The 13,577-nt window shown below is 46.8% G+C and overlaps 1 protein-coding gene across 1 annotated transcript in view; it reads left to right on the plus strand.

The window, feature by feature from the left end:
- LOC119396240 (uncharacterized) overlaps positions 1–9,973 on the plus strand; it is a 170,067-nt gene extending 160,094 nt beyond the window's left edge. Inside the window, exons 4-6 of the mRNA XM_037663364.2 lie at positions 861–1,217; positions 4,145–4,375; positions 5,274–9,973. Coding sequence (XP_037519292.1) covers positions 861–1,217; positions 4,145–4,375; positions 5,274–5,411 — 726 coding nt within the window. The 3' untranslated portion in view covers positions 5,412–9,973. The remainder of the gene's footprint in view (positions 1–860; positions 1,218–4,144; positions 4,376–5,273) is intronic.
- The last annotated feature ends 3,604 nt before the right edge of the window (positions 9,974–13,577 follow it).

Here is a 13,577-nt window from a genome sequence, read left to right on the forward strand (position 1 = left end):
TAGGCAACTATATACGTATCTTACTGTTGCTGCCATTTTCCTTTTACTGCGGAACTGTTAGGCTTTTGGTTAGGCCGTGTGGCGACACCAGAAAACTGTCATCATCGTTAACAGGCACGCGCTCTCTACCTCCTCTTCTTCATCTTCTGCTTCGCTCCCAGAACATGTGCGGTGATTTGTCCGGCGTGGAATGCAGTGACTCTGATGGGTGATAGAACGAGTACATAGAGAGAGAGAGAGAGAGAGAGAGAGGTGAAAAGAAAGAGAGAGAGGGAAATATATAAAAAGAAAGGGAAGAAAGAGAGAAAGAGATATTCGTGTCTTTTTGTGCGCTTTTACCTATACTTTTTTTTTTCTTTCCATTGCATTGAGTTCCACATATCCTATTATCTGTGGAAAGGAGTAGCCGGCGCTATACAAAAGCGCTAACATCTCCTAAACATCATATAATAATAAAAGGAAGGCGAGAGAACAAGTACAGAGCGATAAAGAAATAAAAAGAAAAAGAAAGAAAAAAATAGAGAGAAAGAAAGGAAAAAAGATAAAAGGACAGAGAAAGAACAAGACAGGGAGAGAAAGAGATAGAAAGAAACAGACTAAAAAATGATATAGAAAAGAGAGAGAGCAACCATAGTCATGTATAGTATAGTATAGTATAGTATAGTATAGTATAGTATAGTATAGTATAGTATAGTATAGTATAGAAAGGAATGGGAAAGGAAAGTGAGGGTGAGCAGGAGGAAAAGGAGGAGGACAACGCCACCAGTTCCTCTGCTTCCGTAGTCTTAGCACCACTACACGTAGCTGCCCCATTTTTTTCTTTTTTTTTAAACTTACCCATCTGATCACGTGGCACGCAGGTGAAGCGGCAAGCGGTGCTCGAGTCGGTGCTTAAGCAGGCGGACATCTTCGAGCTGTCGTCCTCGGACTTCAGCCCTGCGGTGGCGTGGCCCGTGCCCCGCCGGCCGGCGTCGCGCCGGTTCCGGCCCAACGCCGTCCCGCAGCCGTCCACGTCGAGGCCGCTGCTCAAGCTGCGACAGCCGAAGCCCACGAGACCCCCCGCGTACTCGCTGGACGGCTTCGTGCCCAAGCCGTCCATCATCCGCATCACCACCACCGAGGCGCCGCCGCACATACGCAAGCTGTACGCGACGCCCAAGACCGAGGCTCCCCCTTTCCGCAAGAACACGCCGCGCTTCGGATCCAAGAAGTCTAAGGTACGTCAGAAGTACTTGCTGTTGGGCTTCCTGTTGGGTACACAGTACTCTACGGCATGTGCCTGACTCAGTGTGCTTTCCGTCTTAACCCCCGTCCATGTGGGACGGGAAAAAAAATGGAAAGCGTATTGCGCGACACGACTGAAATCGAAAGGTATCGGCGTCATGAACACGTGATCGACATTTCAGAAAGCACTAGAGCTTTAGTGCAGGAGTGTGTGAATAGTGATTTCGGGGTGCGAATCGAATATGAAGGAAATGGCGCCAAAACCGACTCGAGTGAAAATACGGAATAGTTTTTGAGTACTAAACAAAAGATTTTGGAGTTAATATAGCACGATCTGCATATCCTTGTACTCTTAATTTTAGTATAAATATTTCTAAATGGAGAATCGGAAATAAAGGCGTCTTCTCGTGTGCGCAAAACTCTTGTATTGTAAACTAAAGGTAAAGAGAGTAGCAAAGCATAACTTCCTGGGCGATGTTGCCTGCGTGGGACCTCATATTCTATGCACATACTGTATACCTACAGGGATGACATTTCTCGAACTGCTGCTCAAGCTTTGTATTTAATTGCGTGATGGTGTTTCAAAATATTCGTTAACTATTGAAAATATATACTCTTGTTTACGAATAGAGGCTCTTCGATTCGAATACCGAGCCATATAGGATACTGAATTACTGATCCATTCATTAGGGGATATTTTCGAATATGCACACGCCCCTTATTTTAGTGCTCCCCTTCCCGCCGTGCTAGATTAGCAAGCTAAGTGGTCGCGCTGTTAAGCTCGAGGACGCCGGTCCGATTCCTGGCCACAGTGGCCGCATTTCTATGGGGCGAGATGCAATAACACTCGCGTACATTGATCTAGGTGCGCGTTCAAGAACCCCGCGAGGTCGAAGTTGATCTGGAGTCACCCTCTACGACCGCAAATTGATTTAACCTGCGGACAACGTTCCAAGTGTGAAAAAATTACACCATTTCCCGCTAAAGGGGACCATGAGGAGGAGGAGAGGTTGAGGAAAGGAAAAGGCGCAACTTCTGCAACCCTAATTGGGAGCACGGCTCAGCGCCTGGACCATGAGGCGATGCGAAGCCGGAGCACTTGCACGATCGCGTTCCGTTGGCGTTCGTTGGGCATGCTACCGACCTCGCGTCGTGGAACGCGAGGAGGGACGCTACGCGCGTCTTGTCTTCCCTCTAGCCTGGACATTAAGTCTCACAGGGCGAGCGGGGAACGCGGTCGACAGGCTTGCGAGAGGGAGGCAGCGTAGGAGAGGAGAGAGAGGGGGAGGGGACGCGCATGCGCTGGTGCTCATCGCGGCGTTGCGCAGGAGAGGATTTCAGCATGTCTAGCCCGCATTTCAGAGGAAGAGTGGAAAGGGGGAGGGGAGAGGGGAAGTGGAGAGGGTGGGTGGAGAGGGGAAGGGGAGAGGGAAGAGGACAGGAGGAATGGTGAGGGGGAGTGGAGAGGAGGTTTGTGGATAGGGTATGCGCATGCGCAGTAAAGGTGGTCACGCCGCACACCACCACCACCGGATTGAACTCCGCCATAAGATACTTCGCATCTAAAAAAAAGGGGGTATACATTTCAAGCAACGAAGCTTTACGGTTTTCCTTATCTCGCGTGCCATTGAGGTGGGACGCCCGTAACGCTGGTAGCGACGCTCGTTGCCACGCTGCTGCGTCGTCAGAATTGCGAGACACGTAATAGTATGTTGGAGTGGTTGCAACAAAAATTAGACGCGCGAACGAAGGAAAGACAAACGAAGACACTGCCACGGCCGCTACATATTTTATGTAGCGGCCGTGACACTGCTGCCGCGTTGGAACGCGCTGTCCTTCGTCCATGCGTGTAATTTTTGCCGCAACTAGTCAACATGCAAGATCACCAAATAGCCCAGCCTGCAAACCATTCTGTCGTAATAGCTAGCCATGGCGCTGTTCCTGCTGTACAGAGGGAACTGTCGCGCGTTCCGTATCATTCGAACATGCGCCGCGTATCGTCAGAACACTGCCCGGTAAACTTCATGTATGACGTTATAGACATTGCTCTGGCCCTGAATTTTTCGTCCTGCGGCTTTTTTTTTCTTTCCTTTTTTTTAACATAGAAGCTGTTTAAGCTGTCGGTAACTTGTGCTCCGTCGTGCAAAGCTCCTCAGGTGGGTATGCACTACAGAAATTGGGCAAGCCCCACTAACGTGTACAGTAGGTGCGAGTGTCAAACGAAAACGAACACGTGAAAAGGATAGAGACAAAAAAAGATAGAAAGAGAGAGATAGATAATAAAGAAAACAAAGTGATAGAAAAAAAAGAAAATGATAGAAAGAAAGAGGGAGAGAAAAATAGAGAGAAATAAAGGGAATAAAGACATAAAACAATAGAAAGACATAGAAAGAGAGAGAAAGAGATAGAAGCAGAGAGAGAGAAATAAAGGGAAGAACGGAAGAAAAACAAAGAGAAACAAGGAACCAGCGCTCTTCCTTCAGGCTTAGAAGTGCGAAGCTGCTATAATATTTTTTTCACGCCTAAGGACTTTGGCGACACCAACTCAAATTGTGTTCCAGATGTACTTTCTCTCATTGGTGCCCCATTAAAAAACGTATCATCCAACGCAAAAGTTAAAAAGTTGTCTCTCCGTTTCGTCCTAGAGTTTGGACCTCCTTCGTGCATTACTCCTTTGACATTGATATTTATATGTTTATTTCGCATGGTGCCTTTATTGTCAGTCACAATGGAAAGACTCAACGCCAGCACTGAAGCATAAGGTGCATTCGCCGGGAGCTACTAAGGGCTAGTTGGTTGATCACTGTTATGTGTAAATGCCTAACGACAGCTTTCCGAACTTATCTCGCGACAACGTATACCCTCTTTTGGTACTTGCACTATATTTCGATTTCTCTGTGTTCTGCTCCCCCATTTACAGACAAAGCCGTTGACGAACGATTATGACGACGACGGCCACTTCCGGAAAGGCCGCAAGCACCAGGACTCCGGTGGCCGCAAGAGCGTGCAGCGCATCATGGGCAGCCGGGGACCTCGCAAGGGCATCCCGGGAATCGACTATCCGAACTTCCACCGCATCCCGACCACGGGCTTCGACTGCAACGACAAGCAGTTCCCCGGCATGTACGCCGACACTGATGCCGGCTGCCAGGTGCGTGCACACTCACAAGCATAGGTGTGCGTCTAAGGGGGGGTCGCAGGGGGGACGCCCCCCCCCCCCCCATAATCATCGATGGGGGCGCCAAGTCTGACCCATACACTCTAAGAACTGTGACTCTCTTTTTATACATGTGAGAGTCACATATGTAGCACTCCCTTTAGAGAGGCACGTTGACTCTCTTTAGGAGAATCGTGGAACGCGCGACTTTCCAAAAGAGAGTCAATGCACGACTCTCCTAGAGAGCGTCAACTTGCCTCTCTAAAGGCAGTGATGTGACTCTCACATGCATAAAAAGAGAGTCAAATGACACCTTTTTTTCTTAGAGTGTACCGTTACTCAGTCGGAACTGTTCCGTCATTGTTTAATAGGTAGGGATATGGCGACGCAGGTTTTTGACGATTATGGCGGACGAGGACCTCTGATGTTGCATTCCTGAAGTGTTCACTTGCTACTCCCCATACTTACCCTTTGAAAGCCGGGGAGTAAAGGCAGACCGTTGCGAGGAGCGCGGCATCGCGCTTCGTTTTCATTTTTGCACTCATTTCGAGGTTTGTTTCCTTTCAGATTTTACCAACGAGAAGGAGGGAAGAGTTGGGGGCGGGGTTGTGGACTGCAGTGAAACTGGCGCATCTTTTTAACAGCGGAGTTGTCGAGAGTGCGCCGTCTGCATGTCTGTCCGTTGTCATACGGGGATAGGTTCCCCACCTCACCGCTAGGGGTGCTCACGATTATGATGTTGATGATCGAAATTATGATGCTGATGATTATGATGCTCAAATTATGATGACGATGATGCACGTGACCTCGCTAGTCAAGCACAAACGCTCGCGCCATCCTACGGTTTTCACGGCGCGGAACTGGCTGATTTTTTCTTTCTTTTTTGTTTCAGGTGTGGCACATGTGCACCGGAGTTCCTAACCTGGGAGCGAGACACAGCTTCCTCTGTCCCAACGGCACCATCTTCAACGAGCGGAGGGGTGTCTGCGATTGGTGGTACAACGTGGAATGCAGCGAATTCACCCTCTGAGCTCAAACCAGTCGTTCTCCTCGAAGCGTGTACGGATCCGGCCGGACGCATACATCAGCTTGCGTTTCTAACGCACGCCTCGTGTTCGCGCACAACGACGCTTTCGGGACACTGCGCACAACGACACACGCCGCCGCGGCCTGCGCTGTTGTCCCGACAAAGCAAAACGCGTTAGATCCTCCACGTTACGTCAACGCGACCGCGTCTGTTCTAAAATTAGAAACAAAAATGTGTAAGCGAATATTAGGTGCAGCTATAATCAAGGCGCCAACGAGACAGGCACAGAATTCAGCTTGCTGCTCGAAAGTTTGCATACGGGGTTAGGTTTTTGGCTGACTGCAGGGAGCGGACGCTATAGCTGAGTGATCTCTAGTGTGTCCTAACTTGAGCGTTTTTTTTTTTTTGCTTAAATCTGACTCGCAAGGGTTAGAGATGTTCAACAAGACAGTTTTGATTCTCGGGACACACGAATAACGCCATTTTACGGCACAAATTCCTCTGCCAAACAGTGTCATGATAAGAACATTCCTATAATTTCACGTGGGAAACGTACCTCAGCGGTTCAGAGCAGTAACACGTGTCACGTAAAGATAGGAGCCGACAGATCAAAACACACAACTGCTGTCTAACGTGTGTCAAGGGATTATACCGTAGATATTTAGCGGCATACACGCTGGACATCTTCTGACGTTGCTGTCGCCCGACGTCAGTGCGTTCATTTTGAGTTGTACGATAACCGCGTTGTAATTTAAGACAAATTGTTTTCTGTGGATTTGTAGCTTGAAGAGTATACCACCAGATGTGGCACCAAATGGCCATTAGACGGCGTGGGTATTACATTTCTTGAAATGAATTTGCCTAAGCCTAGCGACGTGACGCCAGAAGATATGTTGCTGAAACGGTTCGTGAGTTTGCCACTTAGAGCGTTGGACACTTGAACTGCTCTTAACACAGCTAGTGCCCATGTCATTCGTTATGCCAAGTACACGTGTCTATAAACGAAGTTGCCAAACTACTGGCTCCGCGGTATTTTGCGCAGCTTATGTACAAAAGCGTATCTAGCACCGACTACCGATGCTTATTACTACTGAGAACTTTATCAACAGGTGAAAGAGGTAATAATTTAGAGCAACGTCTAAGTTAAACGATTGTGCCTACTTTTCCCGAGGCGCTCATGTGTATCGCTACTGTCACGAGCACTCTCATCGAAGGAATGAATTGTATGCAACTTGATGATCAGCGGCGCCTGATCACCCCTGACCTCAAGGTGGCATAGCCGATTTGGAGAAGGTTTGAACGAGTACCTGCAACCACGTTGTGGCCTGTTCTCTCGTTGTGTTATCTTGTGAGCGTCCTCTTCTTCCAAGCAGCTGTCGTGATCGTGCGTCGTGTTATGCCAGTATAGTTAGTTACCCAGCAATATGTCACAATGTCCTCACTCAAAGAATGCGTTCAGCGCATGCGGTAGTCAAGCCTGAACCAACGCCACATAGTACGCGACGTCCGCATCATGGTTAGCATACACTATCTGACTGTGCTATCTGAGATACAGTTGTCCTTTGTAGAGCGTGCGGACCTGGCTTTTATACGGAACAAACAGTGACTATAAGAAAGTCCACGAAGAAAGACCAGATGAGTCCTATAACGGATTCAGCATGGGCCGAAAAACGGCTGTTCTGTGCTTGCACCCTAAGCAAAGTTGATGGAAGTGTACATTGAAGCTGATGAGGTTGAGGTAGAGGGGTAGTTTTTCCCGCGTCTGAGTTTCCTGACAGATTGTCCGTGGCGGCATGTAGATTTACTGAAGTACATGTCCTCCTACATTTGGTGCCGCTGGTCAAGAGCTAATTTCGACAAGATACCTCCGGGAAGGTTAGGAGTGAGATTACTCGAGCAATGAGCCGAAAGTCTCAACTTTGGCCTGCGCGTATCTATGAACAGTTCGCCTTCAGCATCAGTGGTCGCTTATCCGGGATAAGCGATATGTGACCTCATCTTCCGCAGCCTTTCTGTGCTGCTATCTGCGTCACCAAAGGATGAAAACAGAAAATTGAGTTCACTGTAACGGTGTGACGTGCATTCAGCAGCTTAAAAAGCACATGAAGTTTTACGCTCATTGTATATACTCTTAATCAGGTCCCGCTTAAAGCGCTAGATATAGCCAGGAAGCCGGGCATTTTTCGTCTGGATTCCTGGATATAGCCAGCATTTAACCAGAACCTGATTAAGAATGTATGCAAGGGTGTACGTTAAAGGATAGTTCAGCGCAGCGTTTGCGGTAGTAGCGGTTGTGAATACATGGCTAGGCGCGCAGAATAGCGAAGGATTAAATATTTGTGCTTTCCATGTTAGCCTGCCATGGAAGCTGTAACAAGTCAGTGAGACAAAGCTCCATGCTCCATGACTGGCTTGTCATGACGTCATCGCAAGCATCATCGTGCATCGATGTGCTTATCACTGGGGCTTCGAATAGCGTCTTAAGAACTGGGGCCTTGAGGAAAAAAAAAAAGGAATAATTCTGTGCAGTGGGCGCAGAGATCGACAGAACGCGAAAGAGCCGGTATTGGCCACGACTGACGTCATTGCAAATCGTCAGCGTGACAACCATACACAGGAACGTTGAACTCAGGATTTACTACTGCTTGTGTGCCTGTTATAGCGTCAGTTGTGCTTGAGGATTTCTTCTTCTACAACCTTCACAAGAAAGAAACTTCGAACCTTTTTTTTTTCTATTCCGTGCACGACATGTTCAGGCCTGGGAATTGTGGCTCGGATGTTCGACAAGAAAGAACCGGAACAAACAGAACACACTCACTTGTGTTCCGTTTAGCTCGACGCAGTTTTCATTTGTGTGTGAGGTCCCGCCGGGAATGACTGAACAAAGCGTATGTATCTGTCGAGTTCGCGTCGGCAGCCGTTTTCCACCCCTCCTCTCAATCTCAAGAGATTTCTTTTTGATAGTGCGTTGAGATATTTATTTTACATTGTTGTTAGATTTTCTTGCGCGCGTTGGTGTTGAACGAAAACAAGCATATAAATTATGTCCTTTTTTATTTTTGTGCTGACGAAAGCAACTTGAGGATTTCCTATAGCAAGGGCCCATGTTAACAGTTAACATGCCTAGATGCACCTTTCTATTAACAACGGGTAAAACATGAGTCCTCGAGCTGTCACCACATTGCGACAAGCTAAGATGCTCTTATCGCTGCAAAACTTACGCTTTTTGTGTCTGCTAATCTAAGAGGATGACGCTATTGCTTCTTATCAATCTTTTTTATTTATTGAATATATTTCTTACACGCGTCTTCTGTACGTTGTCTCGTGGTCTTTGGGGCACCGTTATCCTTTCTTAACTTCTACGTGAGATTTCTTGGTATTCTTTAACCAATCCTTACTCCCTTATACTTTCCTTTTATTCCTTCAACAGTACTTATGTTCTACATCATGGTCACAGGCCTATCGCAGTTCAACTATTCATCCACGATTGCCGGCGCTTTGGTTGCTGGGTCTACAAAGAGAACCTTTTTGTGGGTTGTTTGTTTCTCATCTTGTTATAGCCATGAAAACTTCGCATCCGTAGTTTCACGTCGTGCGCACGGTATTTTAGGCATACGCTGCTTTCGCGGTAACCTTTCATTAAAGATGCGCTTTATCGTGCTTTCGTGCAACTGCAGATCACGAACTAAGTGCTTCAACTCCTTCGGGTGATGAAGTCATTAAACACTACGTTAAACACCGAAGACGCGTGACGCGATGGTCAGTGTTACTACCTTGAGTTTGATTTAAGAGTTGCAGCTCGAGAGCGCGATAAACTATACACCTTTAATGTAAAAGTTACCGCGACAAAATCGTATGTTCGTCAAATCATAGTTTTTGTTTTCACAGTATTTGGATATAATCATTTCGTACATCACGCCAATACCTATGTCGTACGAAAGCAAACAATTTACCCAGCTACTCCTTTCAGAAACTAATGTTCTACCTTCCCCACTTCAAAAAACGCTTGTTCTCCATGTGAAATTGGGAGCATGGCCTACCAGGTATCGACTTTTGTCTAGAAACTACCACTCATGTATTTTTCGCTGGCTTTTACCTCGCCTAATCTAAAGGTTCATCACGATCCACCGCTTCTTTCTGGCGACAATACATTACGCTTGCCGATGCAACGTCCTTACCTAGAAGGCCTAGCCCATTACATCGTTGCAGCCAATCTTCAGCGCACACTTTTATCCATCAAAGCTTTCCATTTCTTTCGGGCTGTTTTCTTCCAGTTACACGGTTTAAATGAGCCTCGCACATTTCAGCAGCTAATACGCCTTCAGCACACTATGAAATCGGTGCACCGACACTGCTATACCTTACGCCCACCTTCGCCGTTTTACAGCGGAGTTGTAACACTCACACAGAAACAAGACAAAAACAAAAAACAAAACAAAAAAGCGTAAGAGCTTCATCGCCCACGTTGACATAAAAATAAACGTCTACTTTCGGTAGTCTATGAGACTTTCGCGCACATTGTATATACATTATATTGAGCAATAAATGTTGTTTCCACATGTCAACATTCGTGGTTATTCCTTTGATCTCACGCACCTCCGCTGCACCTCAAGACGTTGATAGTCTTCAGGTGCAGCGGAAGACTCCGCTGAGGACGATTCGCTGTCTTCAGCGAGGAATCCTCGCTGAAGGCATTGGGAGTCTTCAGCGAGGCCTCTACAGCGAACTCTCTTGTAGTGCCGAAGCAGACCGACCTCCGGTTAGTAGCACCGGTCCACAACGAGGAACTGCCTGGATTCTCAAGCCAGTGCTCGCAAGTTACGGAGCATCATCTCGGAAATGTGAAAAGAAAAAAAAACATAAAGATGGCTTCGTTGCAGTTGGCCTCCAGTCGGACCACGATGTTAGAATAAAGCGTCCGCTGTGACGGCTGCAATTGAGGCCCTTGGTAATTTCGTGATCTGACTCAATTGTCATGCGTCGTTGGTGTCTTTGAGTATTTTTCTCATTAACATGATCACGAGGTTGAACTCAGTTCATCCATAAAGCTCAAAATAAAACGAGAACGGAAGGCAGTTGGTCATTGTCGGCTTGATTTGTATCTGCTCTCTCTCTCTCTCTCTCTTTTTCGTTCTTGATAATATGGCTTATAATGGAAATTGGTACCTTCATGGCTCCGGCTACGCCTCTTCGCATAACAAATAAGACTGAAAGGGCAAAAAAGGGACTGAAAAACGCAGGCAAAAGTAAAAAAAAAAAGGCATTTGCGAAGTTCCGTGCACGAGATCTATCTGAATATAGTCGCGCGTTTTCGTAGGCAGGTTGAAGTGCACAAAAAGTATGAAAACTCGCACATAAGTTTTGCGGCATATCTACGCAACAGAACACATGAGCAACACATTGTGCATGTACATCCTACTAGATGTGCTATTAACAAGGCGAGATTTCTACGCCTTAACTCATTGTGTATACACCTCGGGTGAAACGTGTTGAGTTCTGTAACTTTCTTGGCTACTAAGCTCACATATTACCTTTTACAATCTTTTTTTTTTTTTTTCAGTGCGGCATAAAAATATCACTTTTTTCCTCCGCACGAAGTACTGAATTACGGCGTCCGCGTCACTATACTAGCGCACGTTGCTGTATTCGTCGATAAACATAAAGAGAATATCACTTTTTTTCTTCTTCTGGAGAGTGCTGATTTATCTTTCCTATAACTTAACCAGGGCACCTTCATTTTGCAACTCCAACATAGACCAAACATAGCGGCCATGTTTGGGGGAACATGACCGCTAGAGCCAACCTTTAATCAAGAGGTATTGTCTTTGTCAAGACATCCCTGGTGACGACAATCCCTTTTGTTGAAAAGTTGGCTCCAGCGAAATTCTTTGTTAAACGATTTCTCATCACTTCTTTGTACAACTGTAGCCCGTAACCTTCTGTTCTCAACGTTAGAAATAGCGGAGAGTTGGAGAAGTAGACGCCGCGACTCTCTCTCCGTGAGCTTTTGGTTTATTTAAAATCCTAAATATCATTATTAACTATTTAACCGGCATTTCCACTGAAAGTCACAGATCTTCCTTTCTTCTACCAGAACCAACCACCAAGCAAGTATAGCTTTGGAGACAGGGTGATGCGAAATTATCATCGGATTGCTCGAGTATCGTTTAAATTCATTGAAGTTTTGTCAAGGTGTTGTACAATGGCCACCATCCAGAACCTTTTCGTGCACGCCTTGGGCGTATGTGCACAACAAAGAGGACATGGGCGCAGTGCTGGATGTTCACAGAACTTTCAATTTTAGCAGCGGACACCTCCACGTCCCAGTTCGACCAAGCATAACGCACCCCGCACGCGAACGTCATTTCCTGTGAAATAAAGATATAAAGGAACAAAAGACAAAAAATAAAAGCTCTTGGTGTACTCATTCTTTTGCAGTATGTGAAGTTGAATATTATTCGACAATCATTGTGATGCGGTGAGTATGCAACGTTTTTGCGAACGGTAATCAGCAAAACTTCAGCAGATATGTGGAAGGAAAAATATTGATGCGCACGAAAAAAAAAAAAAAAACACGGACTCAGGAGATTCGGACGAGCGCGAACTTTCAACTAACTTTATTTTTCGTCGTGTCAAAATATACGCGATCAATCACGCGGTCACAACGCTAATCGCATTTTCACTGTCAGATCACAACAAGCCACGCAAGAATCTCTTTTCACCATGCAATAAGGAAACAGAAGACTGGCTAATACACGCGTTTCCTCTAGTTGAGATAAAATACACCATCTCCCGCTAAATGGGACCATCAGGCGATGCGAAGCCGGAGCACTTGCACGATCGCGTTCCGTTGGCTTTCGTTGGGCATGCTACCGACCTCGCGTGGCGAAACGCGAAGAGGAACGCTACGCGCGTCGTGTCTTCCCTCTAGTCCTGCCGTTAATTCTCACAGGGCGAGCGGGGAACGCGGTCGTCAGGCGCGCGAGGGAGGAAGCGTAGGAGAGGAGAGAGAGCGGGAGGGGACGTGCGCAGGAGAGGGGCGATGCGAAGCAGCGTTTCGGCATGTAGAGCCCGCTTTCAGAGGGGGAGTGGAGAGGGGTAGTGGGTGTGGAGAGGGGGAAAGGGGAGAGGAGGTATGTGAGACGGTTTGCGCATGCGTAGTAAGGGTGGTCACGCCGCACACCACCGCCGGTTTGAGCTCCGCTAAAAAGATGCTTCGCATCTAAAAGGCTTCCAAAAGTTCCCGTGCGGTGCTATCTTGGCTTCTGCCCAACTCGCCCAGCAGCAAGTCTTATTGATTCACCAGATATATTTTCTCAAAAAGGCAGCAAAGAGCCAGAGTAAACTGTTTTAAGCCAATTGGTGAAACATTCTTTCTGCATTATGTTCATGTTTTTTTTTGTTTTTGTTCTTTTTCTTGCAAAAGTAGGTTACTAATGAAAAATACGTATGTCGCTTTGCGGTGCGTAGAGAAGACTTATTTTCAATCGAACAAAGTGGAACGCATCGGATTGGAGGTTTCTTGCAAGAAAAGGCGGGTCATTCAAAGATATAAAAATATTTTTAGCGTAAAATAACTTCAATTCAGGTTACCGGAACTCGTACAGAATTCAAGTAAAATAATTCCTATTTGCTAACAGAAGCGCGACTCCAACATCTCCTAGAAAACACAGGAGAGTGGATTTTGTACACAGACGCATCTCTGTCTCAGACCTCTTGGGCTACCGAACGGGAATAGCTTCCGCTGTACTGCCATTGTCTTGGGGCTTCCATTATACCATCAGCACGCAATCAACCCAAATGCCCGTAATTTACTGATACGAACAGACAGCAAAGCCGCCTGTCAAAAGGTCTTGTTTGGGCTAGTTGGTGCATTCTTGAACACATATAGCAGGGTTGCGCAAAAAAAAAAAAAAAGCACGAACGTAGAAAGGCATGCGCCCGTCCTGTGTACTTGCCTTTCTCCGTCCCTGTTTTTTGGCGCAGCCCTACTATGTGTGTTCAGGAATGTCGCCTGTCGCGAGGGTTAAGGCTCATTCACATCTGCGACTAGCACCGGTCGCGCGACCGTTTGTAAGTGGCGGTCAAAAAGCGACTCAAAGCGACCGATGTTCACACCTGCGTGAGACCTATAGGGGGTATGCACTTGACGTCATCCGCGAGGAGCGT

This window comes from Rhipicephalus sanguineus, chromosome 6 (genome assembly GCF_013339695.2).
Source record: "Rhipicephalus sanguineus isolate Rsan-2018 chromosome 6, BIME_Rsan_1.4, whole genome shotgun sequence".
In the NCBI taxonomy this organism is placed as follows: domain Eukaryota; kingdom Metazoa; phylum Arthropoda; class Arachnida; order Ixodida; family Ixodidae; genus Rhipicephalus; species Rhipicephalus sanguineus.